The following is a 24,242-nucleotide window of genomic DNA, read 5'->3' as shown; positions in this document are numbered from 1 at the left end:
TTTGATAACCTGGTCTCCGTCAGGTAAATCTTAATTTCTATAGAATCTATCATAGTCCCTAGGAAGGAAATTCTTGTGAGGGGGGATAGAGAACTCTTTTCCTCGTTCACTTTCCACCCATGCGACCTCAGAAATGCCAGAACTATGTCCGTATGAGACTTGGCAATTTGGAAATTTGACGCCTGTATAAGGATGTCGTCTAAATAAGGGGCAACTGCTATGCCCCGCGGTCTTAGAACCGTCAGAAGTGACCCCAGAACCTTCGTAAAGATCCTTAGGGCTGTAGCTAATCCAAAGGGAAGAGCTACAAATTGGTAATGCCTGTCTAGGAAGGCAAACCTGAGAAACCGATGATGATCTTTGTGTATCGGAATGTGAAGATAAGCATCCTTTAAATCCACTGTAGTCATATATTGACCCTCCTGGATCATAGGTAGGATGGTACGAATAGTCTCCATCTTGAATGATGTAACTCTGAGGAATTTGTTTAAGATCTTTAGATCCAAAATTGGTCTGAAGGTTCGCTCTTTTTTGGGAACCACAAACAGATTTGAGTAAAATCCCTGTCCCTCCTTTGGAACTGGATGGATCACTCCCATAATTAGGAGGTCTTGAACACAGTGTAAGAACGCCTCTTTTTTTATCTGGTTTGCAGATAATTGTGAAAGGTGAAATCTCAATTTGGAGGGGAAGCTTTGAAATCCAGAAGATATCCCTGGGATATAATTTCCAACGCCCAGGTATCCTGGACATCTCTTGCCCAAGCCTGGGTGAAGAGCGAAAGTCTGCCCCCTACTAGATCCGTTACCGGATAGGGGGCCGTTCCTTCATGCTGTCTTAGAGGCAGCAGCAGGCTTTTTGACCTGCTTACCTTTGTTCCAGGTCTGGTTAGGTCTCCAGACCGACTTGGACTGAGCAAAAGTTCCCTCTTGTTTTGCATTAGAGGAAGCTGATGCCGCACTCGCCTTGAAGTTTCAAAAGGCATGAAAATTAGACTGTTTGGCCCTTGATTTGGACCTATCCTGAGGAAGGGCATGACCTTTTCCTCCAGTGATATCAGCAATGATCTCCTTCAAACCAGACCCGAATAGGGTCTGCCCCTTGAAGGGAATGTTAAGCAGCTTAGACTTTGAAGTGACATCAGCTGACCATGATTTAAGCCATAGCGCCCTGCGCGCCTGGATAGCAAAACCAGAATTCTTAGCCATTAGTTTAGTCAAATGAACAATGGCATCAGAAACAAAAGAATTGGCTAGCTTAAGTGCTCTAAGCTTGTCAAGTATGTCATCCAATGGAGTCGCTACCTGTAAAGCCTCTTCCAGAGACTCAAACCAGAAAGCCGCAGCAGCAGTGACAGGCGCAATGCATGCAAGGGGCTGTAGGATAAAACCTTGTTAAATAAACATTTTTTTAAGGTAACCCTCTAGCTTTTTATCCATTGGATCTGAGAAAGCACAACTGTCCTCGACAGGGATAGTAGTACGCTTTGCTAGGGTAGAAACTGCTCCCTCCACCTTAGGGACTGTCTGCCATAAGTCCCGTGTGGTGGCATCTATTGGAAACATTTTCCTAAAAATAGGAGGGGGAGAGAACGGCACACCTGGTCTATCCCATACCTTAGTAATAATTTCTGTAAACCTTTTAGGTATTGGAAAAACATCAGTGCACACCGGCACTGCATAGTATTTATCCAGTCTACACAATTTCTCTGGCACTGCAATTGTATCACAGTCATTCAGAGCAGCTAAAACCTCCCTGAGCAACACGCGGAGGTGTTCAAGCTTAAATTTAAATGTAGACATATCAGAATCAGGTTGAATCATCTTCCCTGAGTCAGAAACATCACCCACAGAAAGCTCTCCTTCCTCAGCTTATGCATTTTGTGAGGCATTATCAGACATAGCTTTTAAAGCGTCAGTATGCTCTGTATTTCTTCTAACTCCAGAGCTATCTCGCTTTCCTCTAAATTCAGGTAGTCTGGCTAATACCGCTGATAGTGTATTATCCATGACTGCCGTCATGTCTTGTAAAGTAAACGCTATGGGCGCCCTAGATATACTTGGCGCCATTTGAGCGGGAGTCCCTTGAGCGGGAGTCAAAGGATCTGACACGTGGGGAGAGTTAGTCGGCATAACTTCCCCCTCGTCAGATTCCTCTGGTGATAAATTTTTTAAAGACAGAATATGATCTTTATTGCTTAAAGTGAAATCAGTACATTTGGTACACATTCTAAGAGGGGGTTCCACCATGGCTTTTAAACATAATGAACAAGGATTTTCCTCTATGTCAGACATGTTTAAACAGACAAGCAATGAGACCAGCAAGCTTGGAAAACACTTTAAATCAAGTTAACAAGCAAAAAATAAAAACGGTACTGTGCCTTTAAGAGAAACAAATTTTGTCAGAATTTTAAAAACAGTGAAAAAAGGCAGTAAAACAAACAAAATTTTTACAGTGTGTATAATAAACTAGCAGAGCATTGCACCCACTTGCAAATGGATTATTAACCCCTTAGTTCAAAAACAGATAAAAAAAATAATATAGACGTTTTTTAACAGTCCCAACCAACTGCCACAGCTCTGCTGTGGCCCTACCTTCCCAAACAAACGACTTTGCAAAAGCCTCTGAGCCCTTTAGAGATGTCCTATAGCATTCAGGGGACTCCTGGAGGAAGCTGGATGTCTCAGTCTGTAATTTTTGCTGCGCAATAAAGCGCCAAAATAGGCCCCTCCCACTCATGTTAAAACAGTGGAGAGTCTAAGGAAACTGTTTCTAGGCAAATTTAAGCCAGCCATGTGGAAAAAATAGGCCCGAATAAAGTTTTATCACCAAAGCAACTATAAACACGCTTAAACATGCCAGCAAACGTTTTATATTGCAAATTTATGAGTATTACCTCTAAAAGTAAGCATGATACCAGTCGCTATTAAATCACTGTATTCAGGCTTACCTCACATAAATCTGGTATCAGCAGCATTTTCTAGCATTTACATCTCTAGAAAAAAATATTTAACTGCACATACCTCATAGCAGGATACCCAGCACGCCATTCCCAAGCTGAAGTTACCTCTCTCTTCAGTTATGTGTGAGAACAGCAATGGATGTTAGTTACAACCTGCTAAGATCATAGAAATCACAGGCAGATTCTTCTTCTATTGTCTGCCTGGGATAAAATAGTACAACTCCGGTACCATTTGAAAATAATAAACTTTTGATTGAAGAAAAAAATAACTACTTTACACCACTTCTATGGCGAAAAAAAGAGACAGCGCAACCCCACATCAAGGTAGCAGTTAAACTGCTACCTTGATGTGGGGTTGCGCTGTCTCTTTTTTTCGCCATAGGATCAACTGCTACCTTGATGTGGGGTTGTGCTGTCTCTTTTTTTCGCCATAGGATCCACAAGTAAAGAGAGCGTTTGGGAACAAGCCTCTGGAAGTAGCTGCACCTCATTTCATAAAGACTGTCATCAGGAGCTGGCATTATAAACTACCACAGTAATCATCATTCTATTTGAATGCTCCTAAGGACTCTCCACAGTTTTGGGTAATATTTATTCAGCCAGATCAACTGTTTTTTAATCATTTATACTGTGTTTATGTTTATATGTATGAATGTATGTTAATTGCATATGTATTTCTAACTTAATATTTTATATTGATGTTTTAGTTATTGCAGTATTAATTTAATCTTTTAGCCTTTTTTAATCAATTTATTTTAAATATCCCCCTTGTTTTAACACTATCATTATATATCCATCTCCCTACCTAGTTGCGCTGTTAATACTTCCAGTGTGTTTTACACCACTTCTCTCTTACTACCTCCATGCTTGTTGAGAGTTGCAAGAGAAAGACTGGATATGGCAGTTAGGGGAGGAGCTATATAGACAGCTCTGCTGTGGGTGATCCTCTTGCAACTTCCTGTTGGGAATGAGAATATCCCACAAGTAATGGATGATCCGTGGACTGGATACACCTTACAAGAGAAATACATATTAATTCAGCATTTTTTCTAGAAAAACTAATAGTTGAAAATCTAATTAAAAATATAAATATATATTTGGTTAATTTCAGGGTACAGGCTTATCCAGACAAGGGCTTTTTGAGGTCTCTCTCACTTTTTTTTTTTACATTTTAAGATTTTTATTTAGGTATTTATTTAGGTATTTTAGTAACATGTACAAAACAAGACAAATTAGTCAGGTTGATACATAATACTAGAAAGGTACAATACATATAAGAAAAAAGTCTTGCATCACTATGTAGTAAAGATAATAGTCTGTACTTCATACAAATAATAGAGAGAATAAACAAACTGTAAGAAAAAAACTAATTTTTATAATACAACAAATCAGTCTGTAGATCACTTTAACGTTACTGATTAAATGTGTATCTTAAAACATCCTTAAACATATGGGACCGAGAGGATGAAACATTATTTTCAGCTAGGGTAGTGATCTATCAAGGATGATCCAGAATCACATTTTATAACAGAATAAGTATGGTAAGTTAACAATCATAAAGTATCTATAATAGGTAGTCTTCACACTCAAATAAAAAGAAACCAGTAATATCAATGTAGAGTTTAAGAAGACAATAAATTAAAGCTGAGTTTATTTTTACATGTCATGAGCTTCTATATATAAGGAAGGGAAGGAAAGCAAACATTGGTAACCTTAAGTCTCTTGGCAAAAAAGGGGGGAGGGGATATCTTGACTGGGCCCCCTAGGACCCCGATGGCTAAAGACAGTTTCTATTCCTATTAAATATGCATGCCAGTCCAAACCGCACCACAAGATCTTCAACACATGGAAGGATGAGATCTGGACACTCTAGGGATCCCAATACCACAGTGTCAACAACTTGTAGAACAGCTCAAAAACATAAATTATGCTTACCTGATAATTTAATTTTCTTCTGAAGGGAAAAGTCCACAGCTGCATTCATTACTTTTGAGAAATACAGAACCTGGCCACCAGGAGGAGGCAAAGACACCCCAGCCAAAGGCTTAAATACCTCCCCCACTTCCCTCATCCCCCAGTCATTCTGCCAAGGGAACAAGGAACAGTAGGAGAAATATCAGGGTGAAAAAAGGTGCCAGAAGAACAAAAAAAAAATACTGCTGCCTCTTACAGAGACAAAACACAGGCGGAAGCTGTGGACTCTTCCCTTCAGAAAAAAATTAATTATCACGTAAGCATAATTCATGTTTTTCTTCTTACTCATTCATTACTTTTGGGAAAACATTACCCAAGCTAGAGGACACTGAATGCAAACAACAGGTGGGTACAAAAATGAGGCCCCTTTGAAAGGTACCACAGTCTGAATTACTCAACACCCTAACATTTAAGTACAAACAACACGGGAGAAAACCCGAGCCTAGGTAACTGTACATTAGTTACACCGCCGGCAAAGCCAAACTAAAAACCACTCAGTCCTAGAGTCCGTTAAGCCCAAACAACCTCCGAGGCGTCCGCCGCGCAGATCACGACTCCCAAAGTATCCGGCCAAAGACAAGGACTGTATCTGCCCCAAGGGGGAAAACAGAGTCAAGGAAAAATCCAAAAGGAACTTTTCCCACTCAACACATATAGAGCAACCCAAGGTTGCCTTACAATAGCAACGCCCAGGGAGATGAACTCCCTAGAAACACAAGGACCGAAGAAAAAAAGATCCATACACAGGGAACATGTCCCAAAAAAGGACTCGAGGAACACCCTCATCCCTGATCCTGTACCATACTCTAAAGTACTGCAGGAAAAAACATAAGTCCCCTGTTGCCTCATAACCTCGACTCTTCACTCACAAGCCCTAAGGCTAGAGTTGCAACGAGGACGCAAGACACCCGAATGTAAAAGACCGTGGTCAGACCAAAGGTATAAAATCGAAGAGACAATAGCCAGAGATCCATGAAGAAGCTATCTTCCACCAAAACTACTTTAAGCAGGTAAACGCCGGAGCCCCACACAGAAGACAGGGAACCCCTGCACACCACCTCATAGTAACCCCACTCGGAGTAGAGTAAGAAGAAACGTGGTTAACAGAACAGTTTCTTAGAAATATTTCACTTGGGAGAGTTAGCACCATAGAAATGGCCATGCGGAACCGTGCCGTAACAAGCCACCCTCTGGAGGAGTAAAAGCCATAGGGACACCTGCGTGCGTAGCTGGTAAAGGGTCTGGGGCATGCGCCTCACGGGTAATGGAAACCTTGGAGGCGGATGGCTCAACTCACTCTAAGCTCCCTGGTGAGGGAGAAGAGAGTACTCTAGAATGGCAATCAGAACATAACTGATGGGCATTGATTACCCGGGCCATTTCATATTCATCACAAGACACATTCTCCGTATCGGAGGCATCCGTGTCACGCATATCAGAATCCTCCATAATCTTGGGATTACAAAAATGTACAAAATCTAACTGGCACCCTTTAACACCCCCAATGGCTGGGGCACTCACCAACTCCTGTGAACCAGACAACCCTCAAGCTAGACTCTCTTGGACGCACACAGTCAGCATACGGAAGTGAAAACCAATGTAACCGTACTCGTCACAAGGTGCACCGTGCGAGTCACAAAAAGAGATTGAGAGATTGCGTCATTAAAATAAGGTCGTTATGTTCCGTAAAGTCCATGAGCCTAGGTATAGCTACACATTTGCAGATATAACCATATAACAAAGATGATCAAAGTCCCCCCTATTCAATAACCCCCCTCAGGAGATATTAACCCATGATTCCTTATTAAGATAAAAGGAGTCCCACTGGGACCCTACCTTGTTTTGTCAACAATACATTCCCATATTGATTAATAAAATGAAACGATCTTACCAGAATCTATGCCGTGGAACAGGAACACGGCCCTTCAAGTGTGACAGATAGTAGCCTCACTTCTGACATGGACTTGAGTGAAGAAAGGTAGGCAGCAAAACTTGTAAACGCTGATTACAAGGAGCTGTTAATATGAGTCAGGATGGGTTCACAGGAAAACTCTCCCTGCATTTCTGGACTCTAACTTTCATCCATGTTCTCACTGAGAGGCTGACAGGATTACTTAAAACTCCAGTCCCATTGAGTACTACCCTCCATAAGAGACTATCTCGAACTTCTGACACTTCTCTACCAACCTCCTGTGACGAAAGGCAAAGATTGACTTGGGGATGAGGGAAGTGGGGGAGGTATTTAAGCCTTTGGCTGGGGTGTCTTTGACTCCTTATGGTGGCCAGGTTCTGTATTTCCCAAAAGTAATGAATGCAGCTGTGGACTCTTCCCTTTCAAGAAGAAAAAGAGTTACATAATAAATAGCTGTTCTGGTTGCCTTAATGGCTATACTTCACTGTTTAATATCAATCTCTCAGCAAAAATCTCTTTCCCAAGCAAGCAAATTATGTGTCTTCCGTAGAGTCGGGTAGTCTAATAAACATTGGTAGTGCACAGAGAGAGGCATCCATTTCTGAGCTCCTGCCTTCCACCTTGCTTCCCAGAGAGAGTGATGTTGGTTTATCATTAATGAAACCCCAACTATGTAAGCGAACACAAAATCGCAATGCTTTAAAACTCAACTTTGGAGGAAAATTATGTCTGGACAAACTCGTCCTAAGAGGACCAATCTGTTTCATTATACAAGTCTTCTATTACAGCTATATAGACAATTTCCCAAGATCTAAGGATTGATTCTGGGAGACCTACTGGAGAAAGGTGAGGAGTTGCCACTATAGAATGTCTAAGTCTATGCCACAAATCTAGACAATCCCTGAATATTTTAATAAGGAATAGATAAGGGACACAATGTTTTAGAATCCACACTAAATGTGTAAGCAAAACATTATAAGGGAGTTAAGCTTCATCTATGGCATAGCATCTTGGCTGCTCACCAGAAGGACCCCAACCAAAAATATGTGATAGCAGCCTCGTAATAGAGTTTAATATTAGGCAGACCTAACCCACCCTTATTGATTGAATTTTGTATGACAGTTCCAGAAATGCGAGGATGTATACCTGCCCATATATGTTGGTTCGATAATTACTGGTAATTGTCTAATAGGGCCATTGGGAGTTTCAGGAACAGCTGAACAAATAGGAAATTTCTGGTAATAATATAATCTTGAAAGCAGAGATTCTGTTCATCCAAGAAACCTCCTTAATTCTGGGGAGAGAAAGACAACCTTTAAGTTCTGCAAAGAGGGTTCTATGATTTTTTTTCAATTCACCAAGTGAAATTATGTGATAATCGCACACCAAGATGCTTGAGTCCACTACAAAACCATTTAAATTTAGAATCTGTCTTTCAGGGAGATTTAGGGGGTAAACGTCCATTTTATCAACATTTAGTTTATAAGATAAGGAAGTAATGAAACAAGTAAAAAAAAATTGGAAGGGATTTCTCAGGCTCCATTAAAAAGACTGTCAGGTTGTCTGAGAACAGACTCAGTTTCTAATAAGTACCATATAAGAAGAGACCCTTTATCATCTGTTTTTTTCTGGATGACTAAAGCCAACGGTTCAATGGAGAGAGCAAATAATAGAGGGGACAACTCTGGTGGGTTCCATTACAGCTTCTCACACTATGATGTTAACACCGGGGCTCATTCACCCTGTACAGCTATACACTAGGTCAATTTAAATTCCAGCTAGGGAAACACACATCTCAATGACCACCTGACTATAATGCTTTCAACAATGCCTACATTTAAAAGATGGGCTTATCAACATATAAATAGGGCCTTTGGGTATCTGCACATGAAGGCACCCTTCCATGAAACTCCAAATAAATGCACATTTGTGCCAGGTGATCACTTGGCTACTCAAACCTATATAGGGGCCCTCATTTCCCCTGGGGATGGCAAACACAATGGGCCAATTATTAACCACTTGAGATGCAGAGGATCCTCAAAGAGCTACAAAAGCTCAACCACCAGAGCTCCACATGTAGTCATTACCAGCACTCTAGAAATTGTACAGATGTTGACTATGTTTCTCTGCACTGAAGAGGTTAAGCTCTGATTTCCTTTAATATTATTTTTCTGGAGAGTAATAAGATTTGATTTCTGAGCTAAACATTTATCACATTCAGAACATAACAAGCCCTTTTCTCCTGTATGATTTTTTTGAAGTCTCAAAAGATGTGATTTAAAAGTAAAACATTTTCCACAGTCAGAACATGAGAATTCTTTCTCTCCTGTATGATTTTTCTGATGCATAATAAGATGCGATTTCAGAGTAAAACATTTTTCAGTCAAAACATGGAAATTACTTTTCTCCTGTGTGAATTTTGTGATGCGTAATAAGATGTGATTTCATAGTAAAACATTGCTTTTTCTCCTGTGTGAATTTTCTGATGATGAATAAGATGTGATTCCCGAGTAAAACATTTCCCACAGTCAAAACATGAAAATTATTTTTCTCCTGTGTGAATTTTGTGATGTCTAATAAGATATGATTTCTGAGTAAAACATTTTCCACAGTCAGAACATGAAAATGCCTTTTCTCCTGTATGGATTTTCTGATGATGAAAAAGATATGATTTCTGAGTAAAACATTTCCCACAATCAGAACATGAAAATGCCTTTTCTCCTGTGTGAATTTTGTGATGTCTAATAAGATATGATTTCTGAGTAAAACATTTCCCACAGACAGAACATGAAAATGCTTTTTCTCTTGTATGAATTTTGTGATGTGTATTAAGGTCTGATTTCCTAGCAAAACATTTCCCACAGTCAGAACAAGAAAGTGCTTTTTCTCCGGTGTGAATTTTGTGATGCATTCTAAGATATGATTTCCTAGTAAAACATTTACCACATTCAGAACAAGAAAATTCTTTCTCCCCTGTATGAATTTTTTGATGATCAATAAGAACTGATTTCCAAGTAAAACATTTCCCACACTCAGAACATGAAAATGCTTTTTCTTCTGTGTGAATTTTGCGATGATGAATAAGATATGATTTTCTAGAATAAAATTTGCCACAATCAGAACACGAAAAGCCTTTTTCTTCTGTGTGAATTTTGCGATGATGAATAAGATATGATTTATGAGTAAAACATTTACCACAATCAGAACATGAAAGTGTTTTTTCTACTGTGTGAAATTTCTGGTGCATAATTAAATGTGATTTCCGAGTAAAACATCTCCCACAGTCGGAACAAGAAAATACTTTCTCTCCTTTATGAATTTTCTGATGATTAATTAGAGTTGATTTCTGACTAAAACATTTCCCACATTCAGCACATGTAAATGCTTTCACTCCTGTATGAATTTTCTGATGATTAATAAGAACTGATTTCCATGTAAAACATCTGCCACAGTCAGAACAAGAAAATGCTTTTTCTCCAGTGTGAATTTTCTGATGATTAATAAGATTTGATTCCCGAATAAAACATTTCCCACAGTAAGAACATGGAAATGTTTTTTCTCCTGTATGAATTGTCTGATGAATAATAAGATTTGATTGCCGATTAAAACATTTCCCACAGTAAGAACATGAAAATGCTTTTTCTCCTGTGTGAATTTTGTAATGTCTAATAAGACATGAGTTCTGAGTAAAACATTGCCCACAGTAAGAACATGAAAATGCTTTTTCTCCTGTGTGAATTTTGTGATGTCTAATAAGACATGAGTTCTGAGTAAAACATTTCCCACATTCAGAACATGAAAATGATTTTTCTCCTGTGTGAGTTTTGTTATGTCTAATAAGATCTGATTTCCGATTAAAACATTTCCCACATTTAGAACATGAAAATGCTTTATTTCCTGTATGAGATTTCAGATGGTCAAAAAGAAATGATTTCTCTGTGAAACATTTCCCACATTCAGAACATAAATTTCCTACGTGACTTCTTTGATTTTGGAAAAGACTGAAAGTAGCATCTACACTCTGAACACGACTGCAGTTTGTGAATTCACCTGTTAATAAGAAATATGAAAGTAATGTTATTTATAAAATTGTATAATTATTTTTTCTATGCATCAGATTAACATTTTCTATAAAAAAAAAGTAATATATATTATTTAAAATTAACTATTTAGTGAACATAAACAAATATTTCCGGAATTAAATTTTGGTATTGTTTTTTTCTATGGCAATTAAAAAAAATATTGCTTTTAAAATGATGTTCACATTAAATTTAATACAATTAATTCAGTTATAAAACTATAATTATTGTTTGTGTGAACAAATGTTGCTTTAGTGCTTGCTTCCTTTTCACTAAATGCTCTCGGATCCCTATGAAATATATGCCATTTATATTGTAGTTAAATATACATTTCCAAAGCTTATGATAAATAATTCAGTGGCATGAAAGATTATTTAAAAAAAAAATGTTTTTCCCCTAAATAAGGCAACATTCTAATTTAATTTCCCTTACCTTTGGAGAGTTCCACTGCACTTAAAAAAGCCCACTCCCAGGAATTACTCCCATATCAGCTTTGGGTTGGCTTAAAGCATGAAATGAAGCAAGTGTGTATTTTTTAGACATCTAAGTTTTTTATTATCTATTTTTTAAATACAGAATATATCCCTTTAATGCACAGGAAATTTAATCTTTGAATCCATCAGGTTGTCTCCTTGATTTAAGGGTAGATTAGAGTAATCTCCTTATAAGAATTTATATAAATTACTGCCATTTTCTGCATCAGGTACTGCAGGGCAAACAAAATTGTTTGAAACAAAGATGCAACCCAGAAAAAAATATGAAGTAATTTTGAAGTATCTACTTGAAGAATTTTTATTGCCCAAACAAAGGGGTTAAATAGACATCAAACTGTATACCAAGCTGAGAAAAAGTACATTATTAAAGAGGCAAATTAAAACAAGAATGTGAGTAATAAATACATAAGGTTAAACAATACTATAGCAGAAATCTAGCATTATTAAATTTCTAGCCAAGCTGCCTGGCACGTCTGCAAGGCAGTGCCATAATTTAACCTAGGTTTTGCTTACTTAATACATTAATTTCTTTCATGATGGCAAGAGTCCGCAAGATCATCACATGTGGGATAACACTCCACTCCACTAGAAGGAGGCAAGAACACAACTACAAACCAGAGCTTTAATCTGACTCTCCCACAATCATACATATGGCCAATTAGAGAAAAAAAACTTAGAAAAGCAGGAAAGAACAAAGCAGGGCAAATTAAGTGTAAAACACTTCCTGCCACCATCTATACAGAATAAAAAGGGTGGGGCTCGTGGACTCTCATATTCATGAAACATATTATCAGGTATCATGATGGAAAGAGTCCACATAATCAAAACATGTGGAATTACATTCCACTTCACTAGAAGGAGGCAAAAACACACCTGCAAACCAGAGCTTTAATTCCTCTGACTCTCCCACAATCACAAAATGGACTCTCACCATAATGAAAGAAATTATCAGGTAAGCATACATTTTGTGTTTATTCATAGTAAGATCATCACATATGGGAACTTATACCCGCAGTGAAGCACACAACACTACTATGAGTCTTCCACAGTCAAGTATGCCTTATGAATTAAGGCCTTAAGCCAAATGACTAAATTAAGTGCCACAGCTTTGTGACTCTTGCATGGTCATGACAAATGGACTCACAAAGATGAGTCTGAAGGCTTTTGTGGCTACCACACAGAACTTTAGATTTCTCGCCACATCAAGGCTGTGAAGTCATTTCTTAGTATTCCTATGTGTTGGGCAAATTGAGGGAAGCCCAATTTCCTATTTAAGTTTAAGTGGAGGAGCTTAAAAATCCTGAGACCTAGTTTAAAACACCAAGGAGGAGTAACTGGCTGAATCACAAGCTTAATTCTAATGAAGGCCTGAACAAAGGTCTGAATATCAGGAATTTTGGCAATTTTCTTATGATACAGAACAGATATGATCAAAATATGACCCTTAAGGGAACTGGCTAATAAGCCTAGCCCCAAGCTATCCATTTTTTAGTACACCAAGCCAAAAAAGTTTCCATACATAGTGGTAGATATCTCTGGTAACAGGCTTTCTGGCCTGAATTAAGATATAAATGACCTTATCAGACAAACCTCTGTTAGACAAAACTAGGTATTCAATGCCAGTCTGTCAAAGAGTTCTGAGATCCTAATGAAAGAATGGACCTTGTGAGAGGAAGCTTCCAAGCGGGCAAGAGGACTTTTGAATCAGGTCTGTATATCAAGTCCTGTGAGATAAGTCTGAATGACCAGGAAATGACTAGGATATCTACAAGATCTGCTTGAGGATCCTGAGAACTGGCAACATAGCAAGGTATCTTGTGATTCAGGCAAGGAGCCATAAGGTCTATTGCTGGCAAGCCCCAATGTCTCATAATCTGGTCAAACACTATCTTATCTAACTCCTGATTCAGATTCCACTCTACCGGGTGAAGTTGCTACCTCCCAATTGTTCACACCTGGAATGTGAACAATGACATTTCATCTATCTGATTATATGGGACATTTCTTTCATCTTCAGGAAACTCTGATTTAGATATAATTGATGATTTAAGTAAGTAACTGCTGTGACATTTTCTAACTAAAATCATATGGATTGCTGCCTGTTGCAGGGCCAACATTGTACAGCCCTGGATATTGCAAAGAATTCCAAGATATTTATTGCTAACTTTGCCTCCCAAGGAGACCAAACTCTGTTCACTCTCAAAGACCCCAGACAGGTCCTCAATGTAAGTTGTCATCTGTAATGATCACAGTCCGAGTGGTTGAAGGAAGGAGGTCCCCAGGACAAGGGATTAGTTTGCCTATCACAAGTCAAGGACTGTCTTATCTCCTGATCTCACACAATCTTATGAGACAGGTCCTCATAATCTCCATTCTACTGCTAAAGTAGTGATAACTGTAAAAGCCTGAGATGAAACCTGGCAAAGAATCTGCACCAGCCACCATGAGGCCTTCCATGCACTGATCAACAGAAGGAAGAGAAGAATGCTGAAGTTGAGCACACATGCTGCAATTTGTTCCTGCATTGTTCTATCAGAGACAAGGCATAACTGAGTCTATGATCAACCCAAGGAAATAGCTCTTTGGCAGATTTTTTCACAAAACATGACTACGAAGCAGTTGAAGGACAGTGTGTGTTTAACAACCTGCTGAAGAGAAAGTGCCTGCACCAGAATGTCATCTAGATAGGGTACTACTGAGATGCTTTGAGCCTTTAACAACATCAACAAAACCACCAGGACTTTGGTAAATATGTGGTTTATTAAAGCAAAGCTCAGGAATTTAAGGTGGTCTTATGAATTGGAATATGCAAATAAGCATCTTTTATGTCAACAGTAGACATAAATTGACCCTCCTGCACTAAAGGAACAATAGCACAGTGTCCAAACTGGGAACTTTCAGGAATTTTTAAAGAGTTTTGATAACCACCATTATAAATCAAAATGTACCCTCTTTCTTTGGAACTATAAAGAGGTTGTAGCAGAACACCTGGTTCAGTTATATTGTGAGAACTTATGTAATCACTCCCCTTTGTTTCCAAATCTACAACAATGAAATTGAAAAAATAGAAATCTCCCACAGGGAGGTCTGGATTGAAAGCCGATTCAGTACTCCTGAGAAATAATTTCCAGCACCCAAGGGTCTGTAATAGACATGTCCCAACCCTCTCAAAACAATTTAAATCTGCCCCTACCAGAAGCTTATCTGGAGTGGGGTCCACACCTTCATGCAGACTTGGAGGCAGGAGTGGACTTTTTGGCCTGCTTAGCCTTGGACCAGGCAGCATTAGATTTCCGTGAAGTCTTGACCATGATCGTCAAGTCGAGGAGGGTTTAGTCCTTTGGAGCTCAGATTGTCAAAAGGAGCAAAATTGGCCAGGAAGTCTGCTTCTAGTGACTGCAGTAGGGCCAAATAAAAACTTTCCCTTTAAAGGGAAGTCTGCTCTTTGAAACTATATACACAGATCAATATTAAAGTGATAAGGCACATCTATGTAGAACAGCAATTCTTAGCATTGATGTGTTTTATCACTGCAGCTACTTTGCTCTTAAGGAATTTCAGTCAATCCTAGATTTCTTCTCAGGATAATTCAGAAACAGCAAATCTGCCAGCTTAAAATGACCTCCTATGGAAACCTTCAAGTTTCTAGTTCATGGGGTCTTTGAAAGAGGTACTATCCATTATAGGAATGGTGGCTAACCTGGCAAGGTTAGAACTGGACAGAGAGATAAAAGTGCTTAACTGGGAATTAACAATGGCTCAGTAGCTTGTTCTTTGCGTGTCACCACCTGGGAGCAGCCTCTAGTAGCCCAATTGTGCCTTTTCACAGAGGAGAAATTTCCTGAAGTAAATCAGTCTGATACGGCCTAAAAAGTACAGACCAGCAATGAAATACCAGGCAATATTTCTCTGAAAGAGTAACATTGCAACCCCAGACAATCGTTTAGGCCTTCATGAGGTGTAGCCATATCTCTCTAAGCACATTGGGCACATCTGATCAAAAGCATCAACATCGTTGAGAAACTGTCTTACTGGGCTTGTCTGCCTCACAGTCCGACAGTCTTAAGATATTAGCAAAACAGGGGCATGGTTGAGCAATGCCTGCGAGCAGAGATGTTATTCCCATAGTAAGCAATGGGAGGGTGATCTCACCACCCGCATTGCCACTCATCAGCATTTTGCTGTGGCTGGGGAGGCCCTATTTAAAGTAGGCCTACACAGCATACTCACTGAAACTAAAAATAGTTTCCATGTAGGCACACTTCAAATACTGCTGTGGGGACCAAAGTTTTATTACACCTACACTAACTACTAGGCGATGTAGTCTCGACAACTGATAGCTGGTGAGACAAACATGGCTATTATCCGCCACACAACCTGCACTTCGTTGATTCGAACATTTTGATAGTGTGTCTATGTGTCCGAATCAAAGTGCAGGCTACTCCCACTACCACGCCCCACTAACTCCCCCTGAACGCCTATATCTAAGTCACATCTAACCTACACTCCCCCCTGCACCGCCTCGCTACCTACCACCGACCGCCTACACTTCCCTCAGAGCTAACCTTCACTCTTCCTGCATGGCACAGCTAACTAACCCTGAACATCTACACCTATGTCACTCCTGTCCCTAATACCGTCTACACTTACATAATGTCTAACCTAGTTTCCCCTGGACCGCCCCAGCTAACTCCCACAAACTGCATACGGTCACAAAAATAGCTCATTATAATTAACTATACTAAATAGTAAACTTCCCCATTATAACTATGAAGCTATGTCGCTAATATTATAATCAATGTATAAATAATGTGTCAAAGATATGCACTAAAACCCAGAAAGTAGCACCAACAAACAAGTGGCATCCCTAGGTGCCTCATCAAATTGCCAACAACATACTATAAGGACAAATTGAACCCCGGCACCCTGCTTAATCATCACCCCTTTTACGAAGTGGTGTACTGGGACTCCGGTCTGGCGCTGAGTTTAAGGAGCCCAGCTAGGCCGGCAATGGCCCTCCAGCATTTACCACATCTCCTTGACAAAATATATGTTGTTATGTACAATGTAGAATTTTAAAGTATTGCAGATAGGTTAAAAGGTGGTTGCTTGCTATTATTTCAAACATAAATATATATTTGAAAATACCTCTAAACTGTCATAACCTAAAACTAACTGTAGAATCTAAGGCCCTACAGATAAATATTCAAATTTTAAAATGATGCATTATTATGTAGAATGAATAGTTTAAATATAAGCATATAAATTAAAAAGTAATTCATGTTTCTTATTGTGTTTATTATTTGATATTAAACACAGTATAATTAAAATGATAGTTCTACATAACTGCATGCCTGTTATGTGAAAATATAATTTAATGCTACTGACTACTATAAAATAAATATATATCAAAATATAAATTTATGTAATCACTAATAAACACAAGTTAACATAAATATATTTACATGCAATGCTTAAAGCATTATGCAATATACATGCATAACATTTTAATAAGGGATATTAAATCCAAATTCTTTCTTTAATGGTTCAGATGGAGCATACAATTTTAAGCAACTTTCTAATTTACTCCTATTATCAAACTTATTTGTTCTCTTGGTATCTTTATTTGAAAAGCAGGTATTTAAGCTTAGGAGCCAGCCCATTTTTGGTTCAGCACCTGGGTAGCGCTTGTTGATTGGAGTAGCCAATGTAGCCACCAATCAGCATGCACTAGCCAGGGTGCTAAATCAAAAATGGGCTGGCTCTTAAACTTAAAATGATTGCTTTTTCAAATAAACATACCAAGAGAACGAAGAAAAATTGATAATAAAAGTAAATTAGAAAGTTGTTTAAAGTTGTATGCTCTATCTGAATAATGAAAGAAAAATGTTGGGTTTAATATCCCTTTAAATATTGAATATCAATGAAAAGCCTAACTACATTATATCTACAATGTTTGAAATAAATCACATGGTCATGTATAATACATATTAGTTTAAGTATTGGATACATCAATTAAAATGTAGATATCCTTGCTTGATGCGTTTATTATTTTAAATTTAAACATATTTTTAAAATAGATATTTATGTTATAAAAGACAGTTGCATTATAATTATAGTATTACACAGCTGCATGCCTGTTATGTCATAAAACAATTGTAATACTAATGCCTTTTGTAACATAAATATACATTTTAAAATATATACAGTGGGGCAAAAAAGTATTTAGTCAGCAAGCAATTGTGCAAGTTCTCCCACATAAGAAGAAAAGAGAGGCCTGTAATTTTCATCATAGGTATACCTCAACTATGAGAGACAAAATGTGGAAACAAATCCAGACAATCACATTGTCTGATTTGGAAAGAATTTATTTGCAAATTATGGTGGAAAATAAGTATTTGGTCAATATCAAAAGTTCATCTCAATACTTATATATCCTTTGTTGGCAATGACAGAGGTCAAACGTTTTCTGTAAGTCTTCACAAGGTTGTCACACACTGTTGCTGGTATGTTGGCCCATTCCTGCATGCAGATCTCCTCTAGAGCAGCGATGGTTTGGGGCTGTCGCTGGGCAACACAGACTTTCAACTCCCTCCAAAGGTTTTCTATGGGGTTGAGATCTGGAGACTGGCTAGGCCACTCCAGGACCTTGAAATGCTTCTTACGAAGCCACGCCTTCATTGCCCGGGTGGTGTGTTTGGGATCATTGTCATGCTGAAAGACCCAGCCACGTTTCATCTTCAATGTCCTTACTGATGGAAGGAGGTTTGCACTCAAAATCTCATGATACATGGCCCCATTCATTCTTTCATGTACACGGATCAGTCGTCCTGTTCCCTTTGCAGAGAAACAGCCCCAAAGCATGATGTTACCACCCCCATGCTTCACAGTAGGTATGGTGTTCTTTGGTTGCAACTCAGCATTCTCTTTCCTCCAAACACGACGAGTTGTGTTTCTACCAAACAGTTCTACTTTGGTTTCATCTGACCATATGACATTCTACAAATCCGCTTCTGGATCATCCAAACGCTCTATAGCATACTTCAGATGGGCCCGGACATGTACTGTCTTAAGCAGGGGGACACGTCTGGCACTGCAGGATCTGAGTCCCTGGCGGCGTAGTGTGTTACTGATGGTAGCCTTTGTTACGTTGGTCTGAAAAGAGAAGAGGAACAGAGGCGCCAAGCATGGCCTAGTAACGTCAGGGCACCAGACGACACAGGACCAACAAGATAGAAGTACACTCACAAGTGAGGCGCACCCTTATGGTGCTATTGTAGCAGACTGGAACTATATACGTGGTCCAGCTCACGTCACAAAACATTGTTTTATAGCCTGATAAAACAGCCCTGGAGTGGCTGAGAAACGCGTCGCTTGATTTTAAAATAAAGAACTTTTTATTATACACTTGCTACTATTCTTTTCCAAATCTGTGGGGGTAGATTTTTTTCGTTTGCTGGATTTTCACATTTTAATTGGGATCCCCTTCATCCTGCTGGCTGGAATCCGCAGTCCACTGGGCGGCTGAGAGGTCCCAGTAACGCTGATATTGCACCTGGTGGTGCTTCGCCTCTTGTAAGTGCATTCTTTAAAAATTCTATCCTCCTGGTTTAAACGGTACTGGGCTATGTTTTTGTGCCTTTTTCCATCTCCAGGACTCAACCAATAGGCCAACCTAAGGATCATCTGGTTTCGGACCTCTAGCTGTTTGTGACGTGAGCTGGACCATGTATATAGTTCCAGTCTGCTACAATAGCACCATAAGGGTGCGCCTCACTTGTGAGTATACTTCTATCTTGTTGGTCCTGTGTCGTCTGGTGCCCTGACGTTACTAGGCCATGCTTGGCGCCTCTGTTCCTCTTCTCTTTTGAGACCACGTTTCATCAGGATGACCGTCCTATGACAGAGAGCTGCCTATATTTCCATTCTAAGATTTGTTGTGGACTTTGTGTGATATTTGCATATATCCATATGCCCTTGATCCACTCATTTGGGTTTGATTTTTCTTATTGAGTGCACAAATTGTGTCATTTTTACTAATTTTAGCTATACCTATTGTATTTTCATGTTGCAGGTGTTATACATTAGTTAGCGCCCCCTTTTTTCTTTTTGTTACGTTGGTCCCAGCTCTCTGCAGGTCATTTACTAGGTCCCCCCGTGTGGTTCTGGGATGTTTGCTCACCGTTCTTGTGATCATTTTGACCCCTAGAGTTGAGATCTTGCGTGGAGCCCCAGATTGAGGGAGATTATCAGTGGTTTTGTATGTCTTCCATTTTCTAATTATTGCTCCCACAGTTGATTTCTTCACACCAAGCTGCTTGCCTATTGCAGATTCAGTCTTCCCAGCCTGGTGCAGGTCTACAATTTTGTTTCTGGTGTCCTTTGACAGCTGTTTGGTCTTCACCATAGTGGAGTTTGCAGTGTGACTGTTTGAGGTTGTGGACAGGTGTCCTTTATACTGATAACAAGTTCAAACAGGTGCCATTAATACAGGTAATGAGTGGAGGACAGAGGAGCCTCTTAAAGAAGAAGATACAGGTCTGTGAGAGCCAGAAATCTTGTTTGTTTGTAGGTGACCAAATACTTATTTTCCACCATTATATGCAAATAAATTCTTTCCAAATCAGACAATGTGATTGTCTGGATTTGTTTCCACATTTTGTCTCTCATAGTTGAGGTATATCTATGATGAAAATTACAGGCCTCTCTCATCTTCTTAAAGGGACACTGTACCCAAAAATATTCTTTCGTGATTCAGATTGAGCATGAAATTTTAAGCAATTTTCTAATTTACTCCTATTATCAAATTTTCTTCATTCTCTTGGTATCTTTATTTGAAATGCAAGAATGTAAGCTTAGATGCCGGCCCATTTTTGGTGAACAACCTGGGTTGTCCTTGCTGATTGGTGGATAAATCCATCCACCAATAAAAAAGTGCTGTCCAGAGTACTGAAACAAAAAAAAGCTTAGATGCCTTCTTTTTCAAATAATGATAGCAAGAGAATGAAGAAAAATTGATAATAGGAGTAAATTAGAAAGTTTCTTAAAATTGCATGCTCTTTCTGAATTACAAAAGAAAAAATTTGGGTACAGTGTCCCTTTAAGTGGGAGAACTTGCACAATTGCTGGCTGACTAAATACTTTTTTGCCCCACTGTATTTATGTTTCCAATAAAAACACATGAAAAAAATACATATTCATTTATATACAATGGTTAAAAGAATATGCATCGAGGGGCGTGTCCAGGCGGTGGCCATGATAGGCTGCAAAATCTAGAGCTCCTAACGAGAGCTCCCTAATCCGCCGATTACTGAGATATATCTGCAACATCAGCTGAAATACAACATAGCATTGAATAGTTAGAGCAGTGCTGAATCTAATAATACCAATCTTGCAGAGTATAAGACCAGATCTGGACCATTGAACCCTTAGGCAGCAGCCTAAAGACGAGGTTTCAACACCTAAAGACGAGGCTTCAACACCCCCACCCCCCCGTATATCGGGTAGTACAGTTAAGACTATCTTCAACAAACCTTATTTTACACCTAATATCAAGGAAGAACACCAATTGCTATTACTAACACTGATACCAGAGCTTGATCATAAACTGGACAGTTGCATTGCTGATCTTATAGCTACGGTGAGAAGCTCAGAGAGGGAGGAAGCAGACATTATATATACTGAAAGTCTAAAAGTGTCGGCACCAATGTCCTTATCTTTGTAATAACCCCAGACTAATGCAAAGCTGTGCAATAATGTGCAACTTCGGCAAATACGTGCCCTTGGGACTCCCCCTCTCTCTCCCCTTACCTCCAGATATCTTGGTAAATGTGGTCACTGCCAAACCCTCAGAGGTATAAATATACATTACCGACCTTTAACATACTTCTTCATAGCATGTAAAACAGTCCGGCCCTTGTCACCGAAATTGACTGCTCCGGTTGGTAATGCACTTCCACGGCTCCTCTCTGTTGACGTGTGACGTCACTTACATCCACTTCCGGTTCTTGATTCCTTCTCCAGGCGGGGATAATAGCGATTCTTCGGTAAGGGAAGGAGGAGTAAAGTTGAGCAGGGAACAACCTGTGTAGTAGCTGTGCGACCTCCGTTCATAGTATGCAAGCAGGAAAGAAAGGATGAGGTGCACCAGCACACAGCGTTGTGTAGTTGAAAACTTTATTAGCAGGTAAAAATATTCTCCCAAATTGGGAAACAAACTTGGATCACAGGTGGCGTTTTGTGAGTGGTGTGGGCTCCACTCAGGGACTGACTGCTGACATGTTTCGGCTCAGAAAGCCGTAATCGTAGCTGCAGTCTCAGATTACTAATTGCCATATAATCCTGATAGTAGAATCTGATTGGACAAAAACAGAATTTATGCTTACCTGATAAATTACTTTCTCCAACGGTGTGTCCGGTCCACGGCGTCATCCTTACTTGTGGGATATTCTCTTCCCCAACAGGAAATGGCAAAGAGTCCCAGCAAAGCTGGTCACATGATCCCTCCTAGGCTCCGCCCACCCCAGTCATTCGACCGACGGACAGGAGGAAATATATATAGGAGAAACCATATGATACCGTGGTGACTGTAGTTAGAGAAAATAATTCATCAGACCTGATTAAAAAACCAGGGCGGGACGTGGACCGGACACACCGTTGGAGAAAGTAATTTATCAGGTAAGCATAAATTCTGTTTTCTCCAACATTGGTGTGTCCGGTCCACGGCGTCATCCTTACTTGTGGGAACCAATACCAAATCTTTAGGACACGGATGAAGGGAGGGAGCAAACCAGGTCACCTAAACGGAAGGCACCACAGCTTGCAAAACCTTTCTCCCAAAAATAGCCTCCGAAGAAGCAAAAGTATCAAATTTGTAAAATTTGGCAAAAGTGTGCAGTGAAGACCAAGTCGCTGCCTTACATATCTGGTCAACAGAAGCCTCGTTCTTGAAGGCCCATGTGGAAGCCACAGCCCTAGTGGAGTGAGCTGTGATTCTTTCAGGAGGCTGCCGTCCGGCAGTCTCATAAGCCAAACGGATAATGCTTTTAAGCCAAAAGGAAAGAGAGGTAGAAGTCGCTTTTTGACCTCTCCTTTTACCAGAATAAACAACAAACAGGGAAGATGTTTCTCTGAAATCTTTAGTAGCCTCTAAATAGAACTTTAGAGCACGGACAACGTTCAAATTGTGTAACAAACGTTCCTTCTTTGAAACTGGATTCGGACACAAAAAAGGTACAACTATCTCCTGGTTAATATTTTTGTTAGAAACAACTTTAGGAAGAAAACCAGGCTTAGTACGCAAAACCACCTTATCTGCACGGAACACCAGATAAGGAGGAGAACACTGCAGAGCAGATAACTCTGAAACTCTTCTAGCAGAAGAAATTGCAACCAAAAACAAAACTTTCCAAGATAGTAACTTAATATCTACGGAATGTAAGGGTTCAAACGGAACCCCTTGAAGAACTGAAAGAACTAGATTTAGACTCCAGGGAGGAGTCAAAGGTCTGTAAACAGGCTTGATCCTAACCAGAGCCTGAACAAATGCTTGAACATCTGGCACAGCTGCCAGTCTTTTGTGTAGTAAGACAGATAAAGCAGAGATCTGTCCCTTTAGAGAATTTGCAGATAAACCTTTCTCCAAACCTTCTTGAAGAAAGGAGAGAATCTTAGGAATTTTTATCTTATTCCATGGGAATCCTTTGGATTCACACCAACAGATATATTTTTTCCATATTTTATGGTAAATTTTTCTAGTTACAGGTTTTCTGGCCTGAACCAGAGTATCTATCACCGAATCTGAAAACCCACGCTTTGATAGAATCAAGCGTTCAATCTCCAAGCCGTCAGTTGGAGGGAGACCAGATTTGGGTGTTCGAATGGACCTTGAACAAGAAGGTCCTGTCTCAAAGGTAGCTTCCATGGTGGAGCCGATGACATATTCACCAGGTCTGCATACCAAGTCCTGCGTGGCCACGCAGGAGCTATCAAGATCACCGAGGCCCTCTCCTGATTGATCCTGGCTACCAGCCTGGGAATGAGAGGAAACGGTGGGAATACGTTAGCTAGGTTGAAAGTCCAAGGTGCTACTAGTGCATCTACTAGAGTCGCCTTGGGATCCCTGGATCTGGACCCGTAGCAAGGAACCTTGAAGTTCTGACGAGACGCCATCAGATCCATGTCTGGAATGCCCCATAATTGAGTTATTTGGGCAAAGATTTCCGGGTGGAGTTCCCACTCCCCCGGATGAAATGTCTGACGACTCAGAAAATCCGCTTCCCAATTTTCCACTCCTGGGATGTGGATCGCAGATAAGTGGCAGGAGTGATCCTCCGCCCATTGAATTATTTTGGTCACTTCTTTCATCGCCAGGGAACTCTTTGTTCCCCCTTGATGATTGATATAAGCAACAGTCGTCATGTTGTCTGATTGGAACCTTATGAATTTGGCCTTTGCTAGTTGAGGCCAAGCTCTGAGAGCATTGAATATCGCTCTCAGTTCCAGAATGTTTATCGGGAGAAGAGACTCTTCCCGAGACCATAGACCCTGAGCTTTCAGGGATTCCCAGACCGCACCCCAGCCCACTAGACTGGCGTCGGTCGTGACAATGACCCACTCTGGCCTGCGGAAGCTCATTCCCTGGGACAGATGGTCCAGGGTCAGCCACCAACGGAGGGAATCTCTGGTCTTTTGATCTACTTGAATCATTGGAGACAAGTCTGTATAATCCCCATTCCACTGTTTGAGCATGCACAGTTGTAATGGTCTTAGATGAATTCGTGCAAAAGGAACTATGTCCATTGTTGCAACCATCAATCCTA

The 24,242-nt window shown here is 39.9% G+C and overlaps 1 protein-coding gene across 2 annotated transcripts in view; it reads right to left on the bottom strand.

Moving 5' to 3' along the window:
- Positions 1-8,988: 8,988 nt before the first annotated feature.
- The window catches only part of LOC128657321 (gastrula zinc finger protein XlCGF26.1-like), a 149,161-nt gene continuing 133,907 nt past the window's right edge, over positions 8,989-24,242 (bottom strand). For both annotated transcript variants that reach the window (XM_053711621.1, XM_053711620.1), the window contains one exon: positions 8,989-10,898. In XM_053711621.1, coding sequence (XP_053567596.1) covers positions 9,391-10,898 — 1,508 coding nt within the window. In that variant the 3' untranslated portion in view covers positions 8,989-9,390. The remainder of the gene's footprint in view (positions 10,899-24,242) is intronic.

Source organism: Bombina bombina, chromosome 4, assembly GCF_027579735.1.
Source record: "Bombina bombina isolate aBomBom1 chromosome 4, aBomBom1.pri, whole genome shotgun sequence".
NCBI lineage: Eukaryota > Metazoa > Chordata > Amphibia > Anura > Bombinatoridae > Bombina > Bombina bombina.
This window is presented reverse-complemented; position numbering and strand designations above follow the sequence as displayed.